Source organism: Malaya genurostris, chromosome 2, assembly GCF_030247185.1.
Source record: "Malaya genurostris strain Urasoe2022 chromosome 2, Malgen_1.1, whole genome shotgun sequence".
NCBI classification, from domain to species: Eukaryota; Metazoa; Arthropoda; class Insecta; order Diptera; family Culicidae; genus Malaya; species Malaya genurostris.
The window spans coordinates 335,443,494-335,465,760 of NC_080571.1; the positions used below are offsets into that span (position 1 = coordinate 335,443,494).

Genomic DNA, 22,267 nt, shown 5'->3' on the forward strand with positions numbered 1-22,267 from the left:
TCATGTCTTAAAACCTAAAAACAAGCATGGTTTGTATATGCTTCCAGTTATGTTTTGTCATATGCTACTCTGATGGAAAAATGATTCGATAAAAGCTTGTCAATTGACATAGTCGAAAAATGACGGAAAATGCTAGCAGGGTTGTGCTTGACTGATCATTATATCATGTTATTTTGGCAAAACATGTTTTAATGTGACGTTTCTGAATATGAAATAACACGGAAGAAAAACATGTTATTTCGCTTAAAACATGAAATCAGAGTTAAAACTCGTTTTAACTCGTAGTGTGAACATAGTATAAGAATACATTCATACAAAATGTAACATTGATGTTTGTCAAATGATAAGCGTAGCCGTGTTCAATCTCTTATGACGTCAATTTTCGGTTCATTATCCTTATGTTGCCAATTCTCTAACAGCAGGTGGGTAAAACAACACGATTATTAAATGAATACGCTTCACGATCAAGTAAACGTTTTCAATAGTTCTTGCTTCTCAATGTCTGCTTTTTGCCTTACCATTAATCCATTATGCAATCTATCACATCCAAGGGCAGAGGGTTCAAAGTGATATACGGGTAGAAAGTTGGAGTTACGAGCTTTGAAAGCAATACATTCGTCAAGTAACGCATTTTCGAACCATGATTAATTTTCATGGGAGAAGAGTTATTGCTCATGGTTTCATGAGAAGTTAAAATGGTTGGTTTCATGATTTTCTAATCATGACAGCAGTAACGGATTTCTTTCCGTGTATATTTCCGAATCCGGAAGTTGGATGCGGATGAAATCCAGGAATTAGGTATGGGACTACAGGACCTTTCATTTGAATCTAAGTATGTAAAAATCGGTTTAGCCATCGCCAAAAAAAAGTTGGTGCACTTATTTTTCACTAATTTTTGTACATTTTACCCCATAATTCCGGAACCGGAAGTCGGATCCAAAAGATATTCAGGAATTTTGCATGGGACCACAAGACCTTTCATTTGAATCTAAGTTTGTGAAAACCGGAAAATCGGTTCAGCCATCTCCGAGAAAAGTTAGTGCAAAAAAAAACGTTACGTACACACATACGCACTCACACAATCATTTTGCGTACTCGACGAACTAAGTCGAATGGTAAACGACACTAGGCCCTCCGGGCGGTTCAAAAGTCGGTTTTCACAGTGATTGCATAACCTTTCTGTATGAGAAAGGCAAAACGGCACTAGAAACAAATTCCGGTGCAACCCTATATTTATTCTGAGTTCATTTGATGCACTGAAACAGATCTAAAATAATCTAAAACGCCTAACGGTAAGCAACCAACAACGCCAAACACATACGCATTTATATCCTTACCCGGGCAAACCTTCAGCGCACAAATCAACGTTTTAGTCTGGCACTTGCACATGAGGCAGGGTTCCTTCGTGGGCACGATTGAGCCCTCCATGAAGTGGGTCCCATTGTAATAGCAGCTAGACTCTGGAAGAAAGAAGAAGAAAAACAAAAAATAAATAAAAATCACTAGCATGAATGAATAAGTGACAAACGAAAGATCGGATCGGATCGGAATGCAAATACCCCTCATCAATCAACGGATCACCGCGAAGGTCTGGTTCGGGTAAACCGGAGAACGGGTGGGAAAGAACCGTTTTTCCCCGGACACATGACACCGTACGCGGAACCACATGAAAAAACACCGGCCTCGTCCTTCCGCACTCCGTCGGCCATCCGTCCCGGCGCATTACTAGTGCGCAATCAGCAGCGATCACGACGATGACGATCGATCGTCATAAATATCAGCGCCAGCGCTATTATTGGCTGTCATTTCTGACCCACTGACATAGTTCGACCGGGGACCGGGCTGGGACGGGCGCGTTCGTCGTTCCAGACTCCTCGAGCGGATAAGCGGTTTAGGCACAATATTCACATGAGCCGAGATGAGAATAAGAAGTTCATAACCCTTCAGGTCGGTCGTTCAACGCGCCAATATCCGACCCTGACTGAATGGTTCCCATCCAAATTGCTGCACGCTCGTCGAATGATCCTCACAAACGATTCATAAATAGAGGAAATGATGATAAACAACCATAAGTACTTGCGGTAACACTACACAACGTACGGCACGTCACAAGGAGAAGGTCCGGATGGGGGTAGCAATAATGGGTGCGAAAAGAAAATGCTGCGAATATGAATGAACCGACGAAGAAAGACCACCTCGCGTTTGGAGCCATGTGAAGAGCTATGAGCACAACAACCATCGTTATTGTGAGGTGCTAGTACTTAGTTCTTTTTTTTTTCTGTGTGCCCGATTTACGCGGACATCAGGTCTAGTTGGTAACAAATTGTCTCGGATCTTGAAAATGTAGTTCAACAAGGCTCTTTGAAACGGACCGATGGTGTAAGAAAGGTGCATCTTTCTATTTTGATTAACTTTGCCATTACTGGACGGCACTTTACTATTTAACGTTAATACTTCATGGCTATTAACTGAAACCGATTTACCGTACACATACCGTAATTTGACACTTGTTTTTTTTTCATGAGTGTTGTCAAGTTTGTTGAACGTTAATTTGAATAAACGCGCGATGAGATAAAGTCCTAATTTCAATGCAAAACGGTCTGAACGCAACCAAACTTCATCAAAATTTACGTATTGGCGTAAATATGATCAAAATTTGTCATAAGATTTACAGGTACTTTGTTGGTGTTCGATAAAGACATGATCGGCATCTTTTGATTTGAAATATTTTGGAGGACTTCTTGCTTGAAGCGATGGGCTCTTCGAAAGGGGTAAACAGTTTGCTATTTTGTAGTCCAATGAAGTATACGCATTGAAAAGTATTACTTAAAAGATGATTTGTTGTTGCAAAAGGAATTGTTTTTATTGCACGATTACAAATCATTGTACTAAAAACATATGGGAAAAACAAAAGTCAAAGTTTCTCGTATTTCACCGAAACAAACCTGTAAATAATTTCGCACAACCATACTCCTGAAGAATTGGTAAGTATTGACTTCCTTTGTTAAGTAAACTCAAAAATAGCGAAAATCTATAGAGAATTAATTTCAATTGCTTCCAGAATTGTAACGACATATATTCGTCGTCAATAAGTCGTTCTAAAGTACCGAAGATTGACGACAAATATATAGATTCTTTCAAATCGTTGTAACTCAGACACCGTTAATTGTAAAAAAATGGCGTTCAGGAAGAAGTTGTAGGGAATCGATTGGGCACTCTAAAAAAATATACATATGTTTATGTCCTTATAAATACTACTCCGCTCGGTCACACTCCGTTCATATTCTTCTTGTGACACGTAACAAAAAGACATGGTCGTGAATGCGTCTCGACGTCTCTGCTCTGCCCATTCATATAATTGTTTTGCAGTTGTGATTGGGTGTTCATGTAGTTTAGCCAAGCTTTCACGTCGTGCCATTCGCTTTGAATTACCCCGAGTGCATCACATGGTCCTTTACCATGAGAAGTTGCAAAAAATGCCCCTCAGCATCAATGTTATACATTGATTTAAATTTACAGAGACTATCAAAATTTTTTCTGTTTTTGTACTGCGAGGCAGCTCCGTCAGACATAAATAAAACCTTAAATATAATTAGGAATTATTCATGTACATGTAATAATTGTAGATATAGCAAACAAATAAACAATTCATGGAAATATAAAAAATGGTGTTATAATTAAATATCCAAGGATCTAAAGAACAGCTACTTTTAGAAGAAAGGATATCATGAACAAATTTATTGCCTTTAACCTGTAGGATAATATTTTACTGTTTAAATGATTATTTTTCAACGAGAACTTGAAATTTTGAATATATCTGTAAATTTTCTTAGCTGTAACTTCTTCATTTCTCAAAAGGCACGGATTGGATAGCCATCGATCTGTAGGTTTTAATAACAGCTTTAAAATAAAATTTATCAAAAAAAATAAAACCATGCCTCTTTTTATTTAACTTTTTCGGTTTATTTTGTAATTATTGAGAAAAAAAAGTCAAAAAAATTTCCAGTGTATATTGTTTTAGAGTGCCCAATCGATTCCCTACAACTTCTTCCAGAACGCCTTTTTTGTACAATTAACGGTTTCCGAATTACAACGATTTGAAAAAGGCAATTTTTGTGGAATGCAAAAATACATACGCCCTTTTTAAAAATCAGTCGTTAGTCGGATTGACCTCTCAATCGGTTCAAAACTTATGGTTTGCCATACTGAAGCCATGTGCAACGTTTCATCCAAATCGGAGAAGGTCGATTCTGATTTTGTTACTTTTTCGTCTACTTATTCCTGGAATTGCTCAATACGGAACGAATTTGAGTAAAAAACTAAAACAAACTACAATGTTTCAGTAGTTTTTTTTGTGAAGTTACATACTCAGTAGAACGAAATTTTTGGGAATATTTGAATGGTTCTAAAAAGAACCGATTTGCGGATTTTTTCCGATATTTACAACTGTTGAGAACCGAAATTCTGGACCACGGTTCAGTAACTGGAACTGAAATCAAGAACTAAATTTGGAACAGCCTCCGAATCCAGTTGGAAAATTCTAGTACGGAAAACGGATAGAGAATTCTGTTCATGAATTAAAAAGCACTAGAATGGAATTTTGAACTTGAACTTCGAACGAATTAAGTTCCAAAATCTACTTCCAAAATTCATGTTCCGATTTTAATTCCACTTTTTTACTGAAAATAATTCTGAAACTGAATTTTGGAATTGAACTCTGACACTGGATTCAGTAGTTAAAATATGAAACGGTATTCTATTCTGGTTCAGAAGCCAGTTCCAAAATTCATGTTCGTATCTAATATTTTCCCGATTTTCGATCTAAAATTCATATCCTGAATTTTGTTCCAGAACTCTGAAGTCGAAATCTTAAACCAGAATGGTGGATTCGAATTCCGAATATAAATAAATTAAGGAACTAAATTCAGTTCCAAGATCTAGTCCAGAAACTAGTTCCTGAATTAAGATTCAGTTCCAGAGTCATAGCTTTAATTTATGAACCTGTAATCGGTAACTAATCTTGAATTCTGAAACTAATTTCTGAAACAAAACCCTAAACCTGATACTAAGTTCAGATATCAGATGACTTAGAATCCAGAACTGAATGCTGCCCGTTCGGTACGCCAGCGAAGGTTGTGTTTTAGAGTGTGAAATTTACTGCGTAGAGTGATAGCAAGTGTGCGCCAATTTCGGTTTAAATTCAATTGAATGAAGTTTTACTGCACTACTCTGTGTAGTGCACAAAAAACAAGCTTAACAGGCTAATAATTACAAATTCAGGTGGCATTAGGGCCTGAGGACTGTGGGTCGCGTATAGATGTTGAAATAGTTTTTTTTATCATGGTATTCGGTTTATTTTATTTTCGGCCGAGTCATTTTTTTAATACATATTTATTGAAATATGAGTTAAACTTAAATTATTAAGATTTAAATTGGGTGTTCAGCCACAAGTGGTTGCCCTATTTTATACATAATTTGGTTATTACCATTAAGACATCATTTGCTTCCACAATTCTGTGATTTTTGTGTAGGGAAAATTGTAAACCTACTTTTATTGTGTATTGGGGAAAAGAAATTTATATATTATTTTACTAACTAATACTAAGAGCGAATAGGTTCAATTTAAAATTGCATAGATTTTTGTCGGAATTTGCTTATAATATTATGTAACATTACATCTAATGGCTCTATATTTGTGAGTCTGTGTAACTCATTTGTACTAAACCAGGGAGGACGCTTCAAAATCATTTTCAGAATTTTATTCTGAATCCTTTGAACAGTTTTCTTCGTGGTGAAACAACAACTTGACCAAATTAATAAGAGTTTATAAGAGGATATAAACATTTAATATATTTATTACACTTTGCCTGGATTCCTTCAATGTGATCCTTGAAGGTGAGTTTTTTGTCATACGTTAAACCTAAGTATTTTGCTTGATCAGACCATGTCAATTCCAAGCCATTCAATTTGAGAATGTGATTATTGTTCTGTTTAAGAAAAGAAGCTCTTGGCTTATGAGGAAAAATTATTAATTGTGTTTTGCTGCATTTGGTTTAATTTTCCATTTTGACAGATAATCACTGAAAATATTTAAACTTCTTTGTAGGCGACTGCAGATCACTCTTAGATTTCTACCTGTGGCTAACAGACTTGTGTCGTCACAGAATAGTGATTTCTGACAACAAACGGGTAGATTTGGAAGATCAGAAGTGAAAATATTATACAAGGTTGGAGCTACGCTCGAACCCTGCGGAACACCGGCTCGTACGGGTAGCAATTCAGATTTACAATTCTGATAGCTAACCTGAAGAGTACGATCAATTAAATAATTTGAATCATTTTGATCAAATAAATAGGGAACTAGAAATCAGACATTTTTGCCAAACACTATCGAATGCTTTTTCTATGTCTAGAAGAGCAACTCCGCAGGCAAACTAAGTAAAACAATGTTTTGGGAAGACTTGAATTTAGTCCTTCAAGAGCAACATAGTCCAGCGTTTCTCTAGGATTTCAATACCTTCATTGTAGAACGATTTATCGTTTGACTCGAAATAAGCGTTTGTTTAATAATAAGCGTTCTGTTTAAGTCATACTCTCTCGTTGGAGTGGAATTACTTTCCTGTGACCATTTTTAGCGGCCTGCTAACAACTGCCGATTGGGGCCATATCCGGTGAACATTGTGAATGTGGCAGCAATGCAAAGCCATACCATAGTTGTTGGTTTTGGTTAACCTTGAGCAAACGCTTTGACAACAGTTTGACTTTGACAATGACCTTAAATCAATACTATGAATTGGTTCCTGCTCTCGTTGAACTGGAGGTCGTTACCATCAACTTGCGATAGTAATTTTGCGGCTACATTATGAACAAACGTAGTTTTAAAGTCCATTGATCAGTTCGTACCAAAAAAAAATCATCGTTAACCAGTTTATCCCATGGTCTAATTATACCTTGAAGCAATCTCCAGCTGAGATTGTCTTTATCATAATATTCGCTATAAGCAACTACTACATGGAATAAAAAGTCCCGGGTCTCTCACAGAAAAGAAGTGAATAGTTTCGAATGGTATATATTTTTGTTGAGAACAAGCCTCTAGATGACCCAATACCAAATTTCATGACAATCTATCCACTAGTGTGAATAACAGCTGATATTGTCAGATGAGTTTTAGTTTTCATGAAGCTATGGAAAAAGACGCATAAAATCAACGGTGAATTTGAAAAATTTGCGATTCAGATTGGTCTACCTTCGCCCGTATTCTCCAGACCTGGCCCCCAGCGATTATTATCTATTTCAAAGCCTGAAAAGGATCTCCAGGGAAAGAAATTTTCTTCGAATGCTGAGGCCATTGCAGAAACAGAAACCTATTTTGAAGACCTTGACGAATGTTTTTTTTTTTCCAAGGGCATCAAAATGTTGGAGGACCGATGGGTCAAGTGTATTGCCCTAGACGGAGATTATACTGAAGAATAAAAAAGTAAATTAAATTATTAATTACAAGCTTTATACGATATACAAATTTTACAACGGCTTTTAAACTGTCGATCGAAATTCAATTGCAAAATGAGGAAAAATTCCCATATTGTTTTCTTCACGCTTATGATGCATAGAAGAAAAACTTTCAACTAGTAGCTCAGTTCGGGTTTACATCTCATCCAAGTCAGTCGAAAAAACAAAACCGCTTACGTTGGGGACAGAAGAAACCAAGTACAGTATTGTGTAGTGAACAATAGACCTCGAAAATGAGTGAACCAAACGAACAAAAGCTACCGCCGGTACGAAAGAATACAATTATGATTGACTTCAGACAGTGCATAATTCGACCTTCGATACGAGAACTTGAAGGTTTGCTTAAGGAGCAAATGCATCTTGACATTAAACGTGTGCATTTACTTCAATGACCAATAATGTTGTTTATATCCAGTTCTATAAAGAGTTGGATGCAATTCAATTCGCTAAAGACAATAATAATGTGCACTATGTGGAGCATGAAAATATCAAGTACAACATTCCAGTATATATGGAAGATAGTGCTATAGAAGTGCGTGTGCATGATCTTCCCTCAAGCGTCATCGATCCTTATATTCGTAAAACTATGTCCCAATACGGAGAGATTCTCTCTATCGAAAAAGAAAAGTGGAAGAATTTTTCCCCGGTATTCTAAATGGCGTAAGTTTGTTACGCATGCGCTTGAGGAGGCCTATACCTTCTTATGTGACATTCGGTCAGGATACAAGAATACCGTGCAAATCACTTGTTACCTATGACAATCAGATGGCCACATGTCAATATTGCCAAAAAGCTGTTCACTACTGTAAGCCATGTGATAAACCGGACAAGGAGACAACTATACCAAAGGACATCGGTGCTTCCTTCACATCAACCCCAAGCAACCCCACTACACCTGTGACAGTCACCAACAACAGGGAAGTATCCCCTTCAACGAAACCATCCAACGTAACCCCTATAGAACAAATAGAATTAGAAATGAAGAAACATTGCCGTCACCTCGTTTTAACCAGTGTAACATAGTTGAGCTTAGTCATATCGGAACTAGCCGCAGATTGCGACTATGGACATTAAATAAATTGATTTTCAACTAGTGTCGAAAAGTATAACTGTGATTAAAGATATGTTTGGATTAAGTAACGATAGCTTATAAATTATAATTAATTCAATATGACAGAAAGATGTGGTGATTGGAAACCTAAATAACTATTTCGTAACTAGTTATGTTATGAATAAATATTTACGTCACCTTGTTTTAACCAGCGTAACATAGAAACAAAAATTTGTTCGTACTTTTGTTTTAATATAGTTTGGACTTAGTTGTATCAGAATTAGTTGCAGATTGCTACTTGGGTAAAGCAGGATCAGATGGTTTTCCTTGAATAGTATGGAAAAGGTTCCTGAACCAGTCTCCTAACGCCACTGATGATACTTTTCAACAGGATAACAAGACCATTTACTGTTAGCTCTGGAGTGCCTCAAGGAAGTCATTTAAAATCGTTCATGTTTCCACTCTATCTCAACGATCTCAACTTCACTGTGGAATGTTTCAATCTATCATTCGCTTATGATTTCTAACTATGTGATCTGATAAATAACCAAAATGACGCATGCTTTTTGCAAGTCCAATTTCATAATTTCGCAAAATGGTATCATATCAACAGAATGGTACTGAAGTACCGAGTTGGTAACTGTACATCGAACTATAATCAAAATCCTTGCCGCCTCACGATCGGTATTCCATATCCAAACATCCACTATTTTCATCATACAGCAAACACTAGTCTTCTCACTCTATACCTATTTACCGCTCAAGCACTGGGTTGGAGAGTATATTTATAATCGCTTGTTGCCTGCTCTATTGTGCCAGCCGCTGCCTGGCTATCATCTTTTTCTGTGAGTTTCTCATTCATTTGGTTTCTTCAATATATGTTTCCACTCAGTCATTGCAAAACTGACCCTAGCTATGGCTACTTCACATCAAACCAACTAAAAATTAATAAATCGTTAAAAACAATCGTTCCGTAACAATCTGCTTCTGGTAGTTAAAGGGCAGACAGATCAAAACTGCCTTTATAGGATCTGTCATAGGGCAATGACTGGCACAGTAGAGAAAACAACAAGCGGTTATAAATATTGTACTAATCTTTCTGCAGATCTATTGGCCCGTTCGACTCTTCTAAAAGCGATTTAAAATATTGCCAACAGTATATTTAGGTCACTATTGAAATTTTTCGATTAGAATTAGATTATTTTTAAATTCTTTATTTCTTGTGTCGGTTTTTCTGGAATCGTAGCCCGAAACTGATACATGTCTTTATCCTCTTTATTGGGCTTCAGTTACACTGACACAAATAATTTGGAAAACAGAATTGCCGCCGTTTTCTCATCTTAAACAAATGGCTCCAGATTTTTCAAAGAATCGATTGCATAAATTTTCCCTCGAATGAGCTATTTCGTTTGTTAGTTAATAAATTTAGTAGTGCTAAGTAAGATCGACTAATTCTATCCAAGGTTTTAAAATTTTATTCAGATTTATCCAGAATTATAGAAAGAATCTCCAATCACTGTAAAAATAGGACGATTGTGATGTGTAGCAAAAATGGACACTCGATTTTCTCAAAAGTCTTTTGAATATTACGGTTTCAGAATTATAGGGTGATGAATGTGAGAGTTTCAATATCAAAGACGTGTTTTTAGATGTAACTAGGTAAAAACTAGAGCGACTATAATCAGAGTGGCGACAGCTATTCGTTTGGAATGACAGCTACCAGATCCAAACGAGCGAACGACCTGTCAATTCAATGTAAAGCTAATGCAATGTTTTGAATTGTTGCCAAAATTACGGATGAGAAGTCGTCACTCTAGTTATAGGCACTCTAGTAAAAACGAGAGGAAACGTAAAGAAAATGACATTTGTCCCAGTCCTTGGCTTCCGGTTTCGCTTCTTGATTTTTAAAGAGAGTAGATCCGATTTCCAGACATTTTGACCCATGAGAAAGATTTCATGGTATCATTGTTTGTCGTTATTTTTATATCTGTATCCGGCTCCGGAGTTACAGAGTGATGAGTGTTAAACATTTCAAACCGTCATAAAAGTGACGACTGGATGGCTACACTAAAATAAATTTTGTTATCTTCTATTGATAATTGTCGATACCAAAGCTGCCATCTCGCTAGCGTAGAAAATAAATGAAAACACGCCTGGAACCAGGATAGCTTAATTTGACTCTCATTAAACTTGATTGGACCGAGTCAGGAAGTTTACGAGTATGGTCCAAAAACACATACACCAGTTGTACAGCGGGTCAGTTGGAGCGATTTTCGAAAAGCAAACTCTCATTAACATTATCAAAGGAGAAATGCATACATTTTTTCAGGTCACCTCGAATAGTGGGCGCGATTTCTCGATGCCAATCGAAATCGAAAAGACACAAAGTCATGCTTTAAACACTCCGAAAATAAGTTGCGGGTGAATTCAACACTCGTTTCATTTATCTGTTTTTGTTCGGGTTCAGACTCACACACCAAATCGATCAATGCGCCCAATTTGCTCATAATCAAACTCATTCAGCTCAACCGCGTTCGGTTTAAGTCAATGCATCAGATGAAGATGAGCGGAGATCGGAATCGTATTCCTGCTAATATTGGCGAAAAAAAACTAGATTCTGCGAACAAGAGAAAATAGACTAATTTTATTAAATTTTAATTTGAATTTTGAACCGAACGATAAACTTTCTAATTCATTCTATCTGAAACACTTTCAAAACCATCCGGCAGCTCTGCCAGAAAACACAACAACATAATTCGACTTGAGTGATGCGCGGCATGCTTAGGTTGTTTTAACTGTACCAAGAATTAACTTTGGCCAGGGCAATTTTCTAGACTTTGGAGAGAACTCGAAAAGCCATCAAAGCAACCATCGAGCAAAGGAAGACCAAAGAAAAACACTTTTAACTGATTAACAATAAGTAGATAAACCAATCAAACTAACTGTTGTGTTCTGTATAATGTGTTTCGGCGATAAAAAAAATAACCACTTAAATTCCCTCAACAGCGCGCAAAACGTCAAATTGCATCTTTCGTACGTAGCTCGAAGAAGATGATCGTACTTTTTGGTGCCGGCTATCCTGCGGCGAAACTCGCTATTCCGAAACAAATTGCTCTTTATCTGCCACATAATGGAGATGCACTTTTGCCAGAATTGGTGGAACGACCGGAAAACCGGTTATTTCGTCGACTCAGAAGAGAGGAATTTATGTGACTTCAGCAATGGGCATAAGCAGGAACAAGCGCCCACCGGACTGAGCGTACATTTGACTTCTTTGAGCCATGTCGTGCCATAATGTGAAAAACTTGCGCTTCAGTCACAATAACAGCGAAATGATGGCTTTTAACCAAATGCTTTTGTTTTTAGGTTCCATTTCTTGGTCGAGATCAACGAGATATTTAATAATAATGTCTTTTTCATTCCGTCTTCTGTCTTCTGTCTTCTGTCTTCTGTCTTCTGTCTTCTGTCTTCTGTCTTCTGTCTTCTGTCTTCTGTCTTCTGTCTTCTGTCTTCTGTCTTCTGTCTTCTGTCTTCTGTCTTCTGTCTTCTGTCTTCTGTCTTCTGTCTTCTGTCTTCTGTCTTCTGTCTTCTGTCTTCTGTCTTCTGTCTTCTGTCTTCTGTTTTCTGTCTTCTGTCTTCTGTCTTCTGTCTTCTGTCTTCTGTTTTCTGTCTTCTGTCTTCTGTCTTCTGTCTTCTGTCTTCTGTCTTCTGTCTTCTGTCTTCTGTCTTCTGTCTTCTGTCTTCTGTCTTCTGTCTTCTGTCTTCTGTCTTCTGTCTTCTGTCTTCTGTCTTCTGTTTTCTGTCTTCTGTCTTCTGTCTTCTGTCTTCTGTCTTCTGTCTTCTGTCTTCTGTCTTCTGTCTTCTGTCTTCTGTCTTCTGTCTTCTGTCTTCTGTCTTCTGTCTTCTGTCTTCTGTCTTCTGTCTTCTGTCTTCTGTCTTCTGTCTTCTGTCTTCTGTCTTCTGTCTTCTGTCTTCTGTCTTCTGTCTTCTGTCTTCTGTCTTCTGTCTTCTGTCTTCTGTCTTCTGTCTTCTGTCTTCTGTCTTCTGTCTTCTGTCTTCTGTCTTCTGTCTTCTGTCTTCTGTCTTCTGTCTTCTGTCTTTTGTCGTCTGTCTAACAGGAATCAGAACTAATTGGTTCAAGTGGCACTGTTCCACTACTCAACACAATACATCAAACTAACGATCGGTCGAAATCGATCCCCCAGTATTTGAATTCTTTGCGTATCCAAGGAGCAAAATCAATTATAGCGTGGTAATAGTTCGTCCAACACCCATTATTCTGACATGTCATCGATTGATGCTATCCGACATCTTTCAAAGAACAGGCCACAAATCAACAGCACTCGAGTATTTTATTAGCAAAACAGAAGCATTCGAAAAAGAAAAACGAGTCTCGCGCTCTGCAAACCCGTGAAGTCAAACAACGATAGGAGGAGAAGTTGGAGATGTCAGAAACCTTCAAGTCGCGATTGATTGATGAAACGCGAGACTAATTCAAAATAAGTTCTCGCAAAAAAAATTGAAACTCAGCCCACAGAAATGAATGAAAAAGAAAACAAACAAATCGTATTCAAATTCTACCGTGGTGGGCTACAATGGGCATGGAATGAGTCCTCCAACGGAGTCTTCTTTTATCGCTGGTATGAAAGTGAATGAAGTGAGCAGCTGCCAGACTTGTATACAAATTTCTCGGCAAAGAAGCCGATCAAGAGTACGGTTCACGTTGCCCTCCCTTCAGACCTCTTGTGAGCTGAATTGAGCAAAGCAGCGAAAAAAAAACTGGGATCGAGTAGCACCTCTTGTGGCCAGTCCTGCAGCCACGATCGAAAAAGTGGGACGTGTGAGGTGAGCCCGCAAATTTTCTCCATCTTAATTTGGATTTCGATCCGATGCGAGGGGCCAATCAGCTGACGTCACTTGACAAAAATGTTCTCGTTCGCCACCTCGATTGCTTGTATTCACTTTCGCTTATCCAGAAAAGGACCGTCAAGTAGTTTGTTGACCGACTCTGGTCGGAATGGAGTAGGCAGTCGTTGATGGAAACTACGATTGAAGAACTGAAAACATTTTGATTCGATTAAGGGGTCAAAGCGATTGGTTGGGTAAATTTGCATAGAAATTTCGACTACGATTAAAATCGCGGTCAAAACAGTTAGTCCGAATTTTAATGGGAAGTTGTGAAGGAAAGGATTGGTAGTTCAACAAATTATTTTCATAACCACAATTGTTTTAAGGAAGAGCAATACCAACGTCACTCGTTCCCCTATGACAACATGAAGTAACGTCTACAAAATAACGTCTGCAGAGAGAAACAGTCGAATTTCAGCTCTCATGCTTTCATCGATATAATGAAAATCTGTAATATTTGGCGATAATGAGTGTCTGAAATATGATAAATCGAAGTAATTACACTCCAGAACCTCTTTGGAAACCAAAACTACTGTAGATACAAAAAAAAAACAGTAAAATCTTAAGACTCAGTTAAAGGATTAAATTGGGGTAAAACGGGTTAAACAGGCTAGTACTGTCATTCCCATCGTATTTAATTGGATCACAGATGTTTTGTACGTAATATGAACCAATATTGGTAGGTCATATTGGATCTGCTTCGGGATTGTAAATCTGAATTCAACATAAAATTATATTTGTGGGAAAATTGGGGTAAAACGATGTAGCACGAAGCATGCGATCATGAACACTATCTGTAAATTATTATTTGAGGTTATATGAGAAACATAGAACTGTCTTGTTTAACCAAAATTGGACCAAACAACGAACTTTTTTTCTCGGTAAAGAAGATGACTGGGAGTAAAACAGAATACAGTTGTTTGCGGTCAATCTTAATAAAAACAATCCATTTATCTAACTTATGAGCATGTCAGGTATACCTTTCGATTGGTTGAATTGAATTTTTTCCTGAGTTTCACAGTTAATTTTCAAAGTAAAGTCAGAAAAGAGGGGAATTTGAGCAGAACGGGCATGATAGTGAATTTTGCGGATCTTTTAACTATCATAAATCGATTCTACAGAAAAATTTGCATAAGAAATACTAACTTTGAAAATATTTGCTCATGTTTTTATAAAATTATTGAGCAAAGTCGCGTTTTTGATCGTTTTTTCCCCACTGTGCATCGCTTTATCAGCACTTAATACTCATACCAGTGTTTCCAGGTATACCGATTTGTCGGTATTTATACCGATTTTTGACCTCTATACCGCAATACAGATATGTTTTCCTAAAATAATAATTCCGATAATTCGCTGTTCATACAGATAAATACCGATAGGTATTTGCATAGGCATGCCAGAAGGTTGTCTTGGAACCTTTTTTTGCCTCGGTGACATTTTTCTGGTACTTACGTAGTAGAGATTCTGATACAGAAATGGTACAGATAGATTTTTGTACCGGATACAGATTTAAAAAAAAAATGACCTGGCAACGCTGACTGAAATATGAAGAAATTGTTACTTGCACGAAAACATCGCTATCTTCGTTGAAAGTGGTGGACGAATTTTAACAGTCCACACACACTTTTTTCTCGCTGAATCTCGACAAAATAATTGCAGAGATTTGCACCGCCGACTACTCGGTTATCATCTCGGTAAAAGAAAAAATTTGCGGAGTCTCGGCAATCTCGAATTTCGTAAACGTCAGTTATTACCGAAATTGTCAGTAAAAAGATTGCCTGTTCGGCAGAATCTTCACTTCGTCAAAAGCAACGAAGTGAAATTTATGAATTACAGAGCCTAAACAAACAATTCGTTTTTTTAATTGTAAATATTCAATTGGTGATAAAGATTTCATTGTATTTCCATTTGAACATACAAAAAATATACATTACATTTCTTATGTTTCGAGAACGTACACACTAAGATTCGATTCCGTTGTTCGGTAATTTTTTTGACGAAAACTTTCGGTAATCAATAGAAATTACCGATATTTCGGTATATGAACTTCATTTTACAACAATTATGCAATTTTTTACCGGACGATCAGTTTCACGCAAGTTTTCATTACAGAGTTTTGTAAATAGATATACAATTCATACGGTAAATCTGAATAGATGCCGAGTACGGTAAAAACCATACCGTCCGTATGGTAAAACAATCTTCCAATAACCGAACTTCTGTGAATATTGATTGTCGTGAAAACTAACTGTCAAACAGTTATTAAAATTTTCAGTAAGTGTCTTTTTATTTATCAAACGAAAAAATATCTTGAAGGGTTCTTCGAATGGAATGAGGTACAAGTGCACAAGTTTTTAAAACATTAGAACTACTCAAAGCTTTTTGTTTACTTATAGGCAGAAAATAATTTCACACCACTATGTCCATTTGCTGCCAATATATTTCGTTCGAGAGTTATTTATGCTGGACTTGACGGGTTGTGCAATGCTCCGAAAGCCGCTCATAATTCCGGTCATCCGGAACATTTGACCCTTTTTTCGTGAAATAAAACCATAGCCACAACAAGTTAAAATTTTCTTCATTCGTTTTTGTGAATTTGTGTTGTTTTTTGAAATCCGAAAATCCAGAATTTCAACCAAAGGAAAACAAACAAACAAAAAATTATCGAACAATCAGTTAGATCCATTTGGTTTACAGTTTACGGTAGTTGTTTGACAGTTCAGCAATTACCGAACGATCGGTAATCAATTTAATTACCGAACTGATTACCGAACGTTCGGCTGTTGAAAATCCGGTAAAAAATTACCGAATTCTGCGAAATTTTCTAAGTGTGTAAAGTTGTTAAATATTCAATTCAGACTAAACGCCGAATATCGAATATGTTGGTTGACAAGTTCTTCGACATATACTATAATGACATCCCGACAGTGAAATCAGGATCTGGAAAGAGCTTTCTATAAATAATCAATTGTAATAATTTGTTGTTATTATGTTTACTGGATAGATCATAGATTCTCACGTCTTCCTTTTGAACTAATTCTAATTTTTCGTCAGAAAATCGCTCTTATTCTGAATGACGTCTTATCGATTTTACGATTGTATTTCAAATGAGCAGTTGAAGATTGTCATCGATGATAGGAGAATTTAATTTAGTTTGAGCTTTGGGAACTGAAAGATTTCTAGCTTCGATAATGTAATGATTCAAATTATCAATTGCTGTGTTGATGTCCGCAGAATTTTCTAAAATAGTTTCATGATCCACATGATTTTCAATGTGAGATCTGTAATCCAACCAATTGGATTAATTAAAGCTTCGTTGAAAAGTCTGAATGTTACAGGAAGATGATCTGAGTCAAAGTCAGCATGTGTAATTGGTTCACTATAAATGTGACTTTGATCTGTTAGAACCAGATCCATTGTAGACGGGTTTTTCACGGAAGAGAAACAAGTCGGATTACTGGGATAAAGAACTGTGAAGTAACCAGCTGAGAGTTGATTATGAAGTATTTTACCATTAAGGTTATTTTGCCTACAATTCCACTGGACAAGCTTTATATTTAAGTCCCCTATTGAGAAAAATTTCGGTCGATATCTTGTGAGTATTTGCAAATCGCCTTTGAAGAAATTTAATTGTTCGCCGGTGCTTTGGAATGGCAAATATGCTCCAGCGATGAAATAAATTCCACGAATAGTTTCAACTTCGATTCCCAAGCTTTCAATAACTTTAGTATTGAAAGAAGCAGAAATTCGATGTTTAATTTGCCGTTGGACCAAAATGGCAACTCCACCACCCATTCCAGTAAACCTGTCAAATCGGCGAACCACATAATGTGGATTACTTTTCAATTTGACATTTGGGTTAAAAAAGTTTCTGTCACAAAGGCAATATGAATTTTGTGTGCTTTGATAAAATTATAAAATTCATCTTCATTCGATTTTACAGATCGAGCATTCCAATTTAAAATATTCAGATAATTATTTAACATCACTGTTAAATTTTAAATTCATTATAATATTATTTGCAAATTGCCATCCGATTTGAAATGTTTCAAAAAGTGATGAAGTCGAATTCATTCGGATGATCATTTGAAAAAGTTGATCTTGTAGGTAGATCATTTTATTTTCAGTTATATCGCCTAAATCGATTTCATTTAAAGAAGTGAATGGCATTGAAGGAATATTGGTAGGTAGACTGTCATTAGAACTGCCATTAGAAGAAGATGATTTGGGCGATCTACCTATTAATAAATTGTTTTCGTTAGAAAATGAACAGCAAGGCGCTCCTCTGTTTTGATTATTTACATTAGAAGAATTAAGTGATAGATTTCTATCTGTTATACTAGCATAACTGACATTAGAAGAAGATGATGACAAGGTCCATCTACCTGTCAATAAATTGTTTTCGTTAGAAGACGAATTGGAAGGCGTACCTGTTTTTTTGTTTTAAATTCGAAGAAATAAGTGCCTTAGAAGAATTAGGCGTGGCATTTGTAACGGTTTTTTGATTTTCAGGTATGTTCTGTAAATTTAAGGTCGTTGATTTGACTTGTTGTCTAAGCGAACGAGCGTTTAAACATTTTTCCCTGACAGGACATTTCAAATAATTGGATTTATGATTTCCATCGGAATTTGAACATGAAAATTTATCAGTGGTTTCATTCATTGGACAAACCTCTTTCGAATGCGATTAACAATTCAAACACCGTATATCCATATGACAATTTTTGGTTCCATGGCCGAAGCCTTGGCAACGACGACATTGCGTTAAGTTTGCAATACGATTATGCCGTTTATAATGTTCCCAATGAATTTCAATGTGGGAAATGAAACGTACTTTTTCTAAAGTTTTCAAATTGCTTACATCACTTCGATTGAAGTGTATTAGGTAAAGTTCATGGGAAATTCCAGAGTGTGGTTTAGAAGTACCATTCGCTCTTTTTTTCATAAGTATTACTTGGGAAGGGGCAAAACCAAGCAATTCTTTTAGTTCATTTTTAATTTCATCAGTACTTTGATCATTTGATAAGCCTTTCAAGACAGCCTTGAAGGGTCTGTCTGATTTTTGATCATATGAATAAAATTTATGAAGTTTCTCGGACAAATATCGGATATGACGTTCATAATCTTCCAATCCATCAACCAAGACTCGACATTCTCCTCTTCGTCCGATTTGAAATGAGACTTTTACTTCCGGGAGAAAAGTAGAAAGCTCAATCCGGAATGCTTTGAAGTCGGAAATCATCACCGTCACTGGAGGCATATATTGATGTTTCTTCCCAGAACGACAAGCGTCCATTTTGGGAATTTTTGAAAAATTTTCTTCTATGTCGCTACAATTGGATTCAGGAAGAATCTCGTTAATATTGTTAGACGGCATAGAATCAACGGATGGGAAATCCGTCCGTTGTCTTTTATTTTTACATTCAGATTCTATAAGATCGTGAATGTTATTAGAAAAATGTTGAATAACAGATTGTGATTTATTCCGTATTGAATTATTTTTAGCCTTAGGCTTGTTGCCTTTTCGGTTGGACGCAGGAATTTTTTAAATGAATGAAATTTTAAATTAAATTAAATAGGCTAAATTACAGATTTTGTGGTAGTCCTAATAAAGACTGATTAGTTCGAAGAATAGTTCTTTGAATAGCTAGCCTTAAGAAAGACTGATTAATTTCTTAGTCTTGAAAAAGATTGATTATATTAGAATATCACTCTTTGTATAGCCTTGAGAAAGGCTGACTAATTGTTAGTCTTTTAAAAGACTGTTAGTGATTCAGGTAGCCTTGAAAAAGACTGAAGCCTTGAATCAATGAAACTTTAGGTAGCCAGAAAAAAAATTCCAGGAGCACAGAGCTATACGCGTGCGGTGCGAACGACTGCTCAACACCGACTGAGTGAAGTGAATTTAGGTCTTTATTATGGAAGCCGCTTCAGAGACGAATGTAATTACTTGGATGAACTTGATGTCATTATAAACATCACGCCACCAACATTTTATCGAAAATATTTTTTTTCCACTACAGTGATCGCTTCACTATGCGTGATACTGGTAATAGGTAAAATCAAGTGAAGTGAATGTGATAGTGGAAGTGAGAACGGTAATAAGGGCCACCATTTCGGCAATGAAGTGAAGTAAAAGGACTGCTTCATCATTGTGATTATTGTCTGCTCACCAAGGCCGGAAACGGAGGTCCAAGTATCTATATGCTTTTGTGTGTTTGTGTTAGCGCTTGTTCATATATGTGCAATAGTAGATCTTATAGACTTATAGGACCAAAATTTGCACCGCTTTGTAGGTCTTTTCTGACGGACCGTAGTGTCAATTGATTTTAGAAATTTAGCGAAACGTAATTTGAGCATGACGCCTATTAGCCTTTTTTTTGAAGTCTCAAAAGTCCAGTGATGCTCTGGCCAAATTGATAAAAATATTTCACGAAATTCCACTGAATCGTGATGCATTGGAAATTATCATAACCAGAATTAGGGTGACACGAAACACTAAATCTAAAAACTTAAATGAACAATGTCAATGTAATTTTGCATTTTACTTTAAACGAACGTTGAAATATTTTCAACAAACGTTTAATTTTTTTATGGGCTTCTGTTTCCGAGCATGTTCCTAGAATGCAGAAAAAAAACAAATGTTGGTCTTCTTGGTTTAGGTTCGGGGTATAAGGTCTCTGATTTTAACCTACGATGGAATTTTTAATAACACATTAATAATAATAATAATAGAAATTAACACTAATCTAATACTAAAATGCATGTCTGACCATTCAGTGTAACGAGACCATACTAATCAATCATCTGGCTGCAGGCCATTCGGTGATCGGTAACAATACATATTTGCCTTTCTAACCAACATACCTATGAGAAATTGAATTGGACGATTAATACAAAAAAAAACATAATCTATCTGTCGAGCGATTAGTCACGAACGGCATGAAAACACCGCGTACACAATCATTAGTGAACCTGGTCAATTGAAAACCGAATCCCCCCTAAAGCCTATCGCACTCTGTTGTCTGTTCTGTTCGCTGAGAGCTGGAACTAAAGACCCTGTTCACGACGAATCCCCCGGTTGCAAATGGGTCGTCCTATGTTCCTATGAGGCGCACGTTCGGTGGTCTGGAAGGGTAACCGCTGATCCAGGCCGGACTGCGGTCCTGCTGATAATCAAGTGGTAGTCGAAGCACCGGCACCGAAGCGGAAAGTTTAAACGCTAACAAGCGTTTAATTAATTTAACTACACATGTGAGCAAATGCTCCGTTTTTTTTTTTTCTTTCTCCCGATAGTTTCGTCTCCCCGTTCTACTTTTGTCAGGCTGTTCCTGCCGTGCACGATTAAACAGAATAACGGGCGTTGCTCTGCGAAACTTGTTCCAATAATCAAGCTTTTCATTTCATTATCTACCCTTGGGCAGCGTACAAGTCGCCTTACAAGCACGATTGGCCTATTTATGGACGATCAGGTTATGGCCGGGATCGGTGGACGATCCGCAGAAAGTGATAGTGTGGGGAACTAGTCTAGATTAGCTTTTACATTGTTGTTAATTACTAGCGTTCATGCTGTATCAGTTTGATTGGTTTTATTTTCAATCCTCCTATGAGTTATATGAAATCGTTTTTTTACGTTTTTTATCTCCTTGAAAAAAATTATTGACCGTAGCAAAATGCTTTCTTTTTTTCCATAACTAACAATCTACCATGAATGCATCTCGAAAACGATTTCAGATTCAAAACACGCACCTAACAACTTGACTAAACGTCTGTAATTGACAGTTTCGTATTTATTAGTCCATTCAATCTCTCTTCCTTTTCGATTGAACTATCTATTTACGACGGAACAATGGGTTCCATCAGTATGCACTTCCCACTGGCAGTATTTAACAACTTCATCTATACTTTCTACTTAGGCCAGCCAAACGCCAAGACACATTTTCCGGCACACCTCGCTTCGTTTCAGCATTACCACCAAATTGCAAAGCGTCTTTGCCGTGCAGTGTCTGAGAACCGGTGCAAATTCGATTTCTTTGCACTCGACGACTTGTTGATTAATCCAATTGTGGAACGCAGTCATCACGCTGGTTCCCTCCCTTGCAGGCTGTCCTAGCGAATTGAAACTGGATTAAATGAACATTGAATCGGTATGGTGTAGTTCCCACTAACCTACTTGCGCCGCGCAGTCCAGTCCTAGGTGGCGGCGGTGCTGTTCGCGTCACCATCGCCAGCGAAACGAATGAATGAATACAATGCCGTCAGCTGTCAACACCGAACGTAGCCAACTGTGGTGGGCGTGTAATTCGCGGTCAATACGCAAAGAGAAAATAACAGCCCGGTGTCCGATGCGGCAATCTTAGCATGCGGATGGGGTCATTCAACTGGATTGTGTTCCCTCCTCCACTGCGCCGTTCGCCGTCAGCCAACCGAACGAATGTCACGAGCAAGGCTCGCATATTTGCACAAACGGATTCAGCAATGGTATTGCCGGTAGGAAAACCAGTTCCGCGGGCAGTTGCTTCACGATACAGGTCGGATGCTTTGGTGGCGAAAAATACAGAAGAACTCGATTTGGATGCTACTTTTAGCGGATGACCAACACAACACATTTGCAAACAATGTCGTGGATTGCTGGATAACATCTCCGATTGGTTGATTCTAGTAGAACGGAGCCGTCATTTAGCTCTGCCATTCTGAGACCAGTTTTGTTCCTAGTTTGTCACTAGAATTCGAAACGCAATTTGTACATGCGTGGCACAGTGAAAATAAACGTTAGTAACGCGCTACTCGCAAATAACG

The 22,267-nt window shown here is 37.3% G+C and overlaps 1 protein-coding gene across 1 annotated transcript in view; it reads right to left on the reverse strand.

Moving 5' to 3' along the window:
- LOC131431675 (uncharacterized) overlaps window positions 1-22,267 on the reverse strand; it is a 75,878-nt gene that overhangs the window by 22,209 nt on the left and 31,402 nt on the right. Inside the window, exon 2 of the mRNA XM_058597531.1 lies at window positions 1,338-1,460. Coding sequence (XP_058453514.1) covers window positions 1,338-1,460 — 123 coding nt within the window. The remainder of the gene's footprint in view (window positions 1-1,337; window positions 1,461-22,267) is intronic.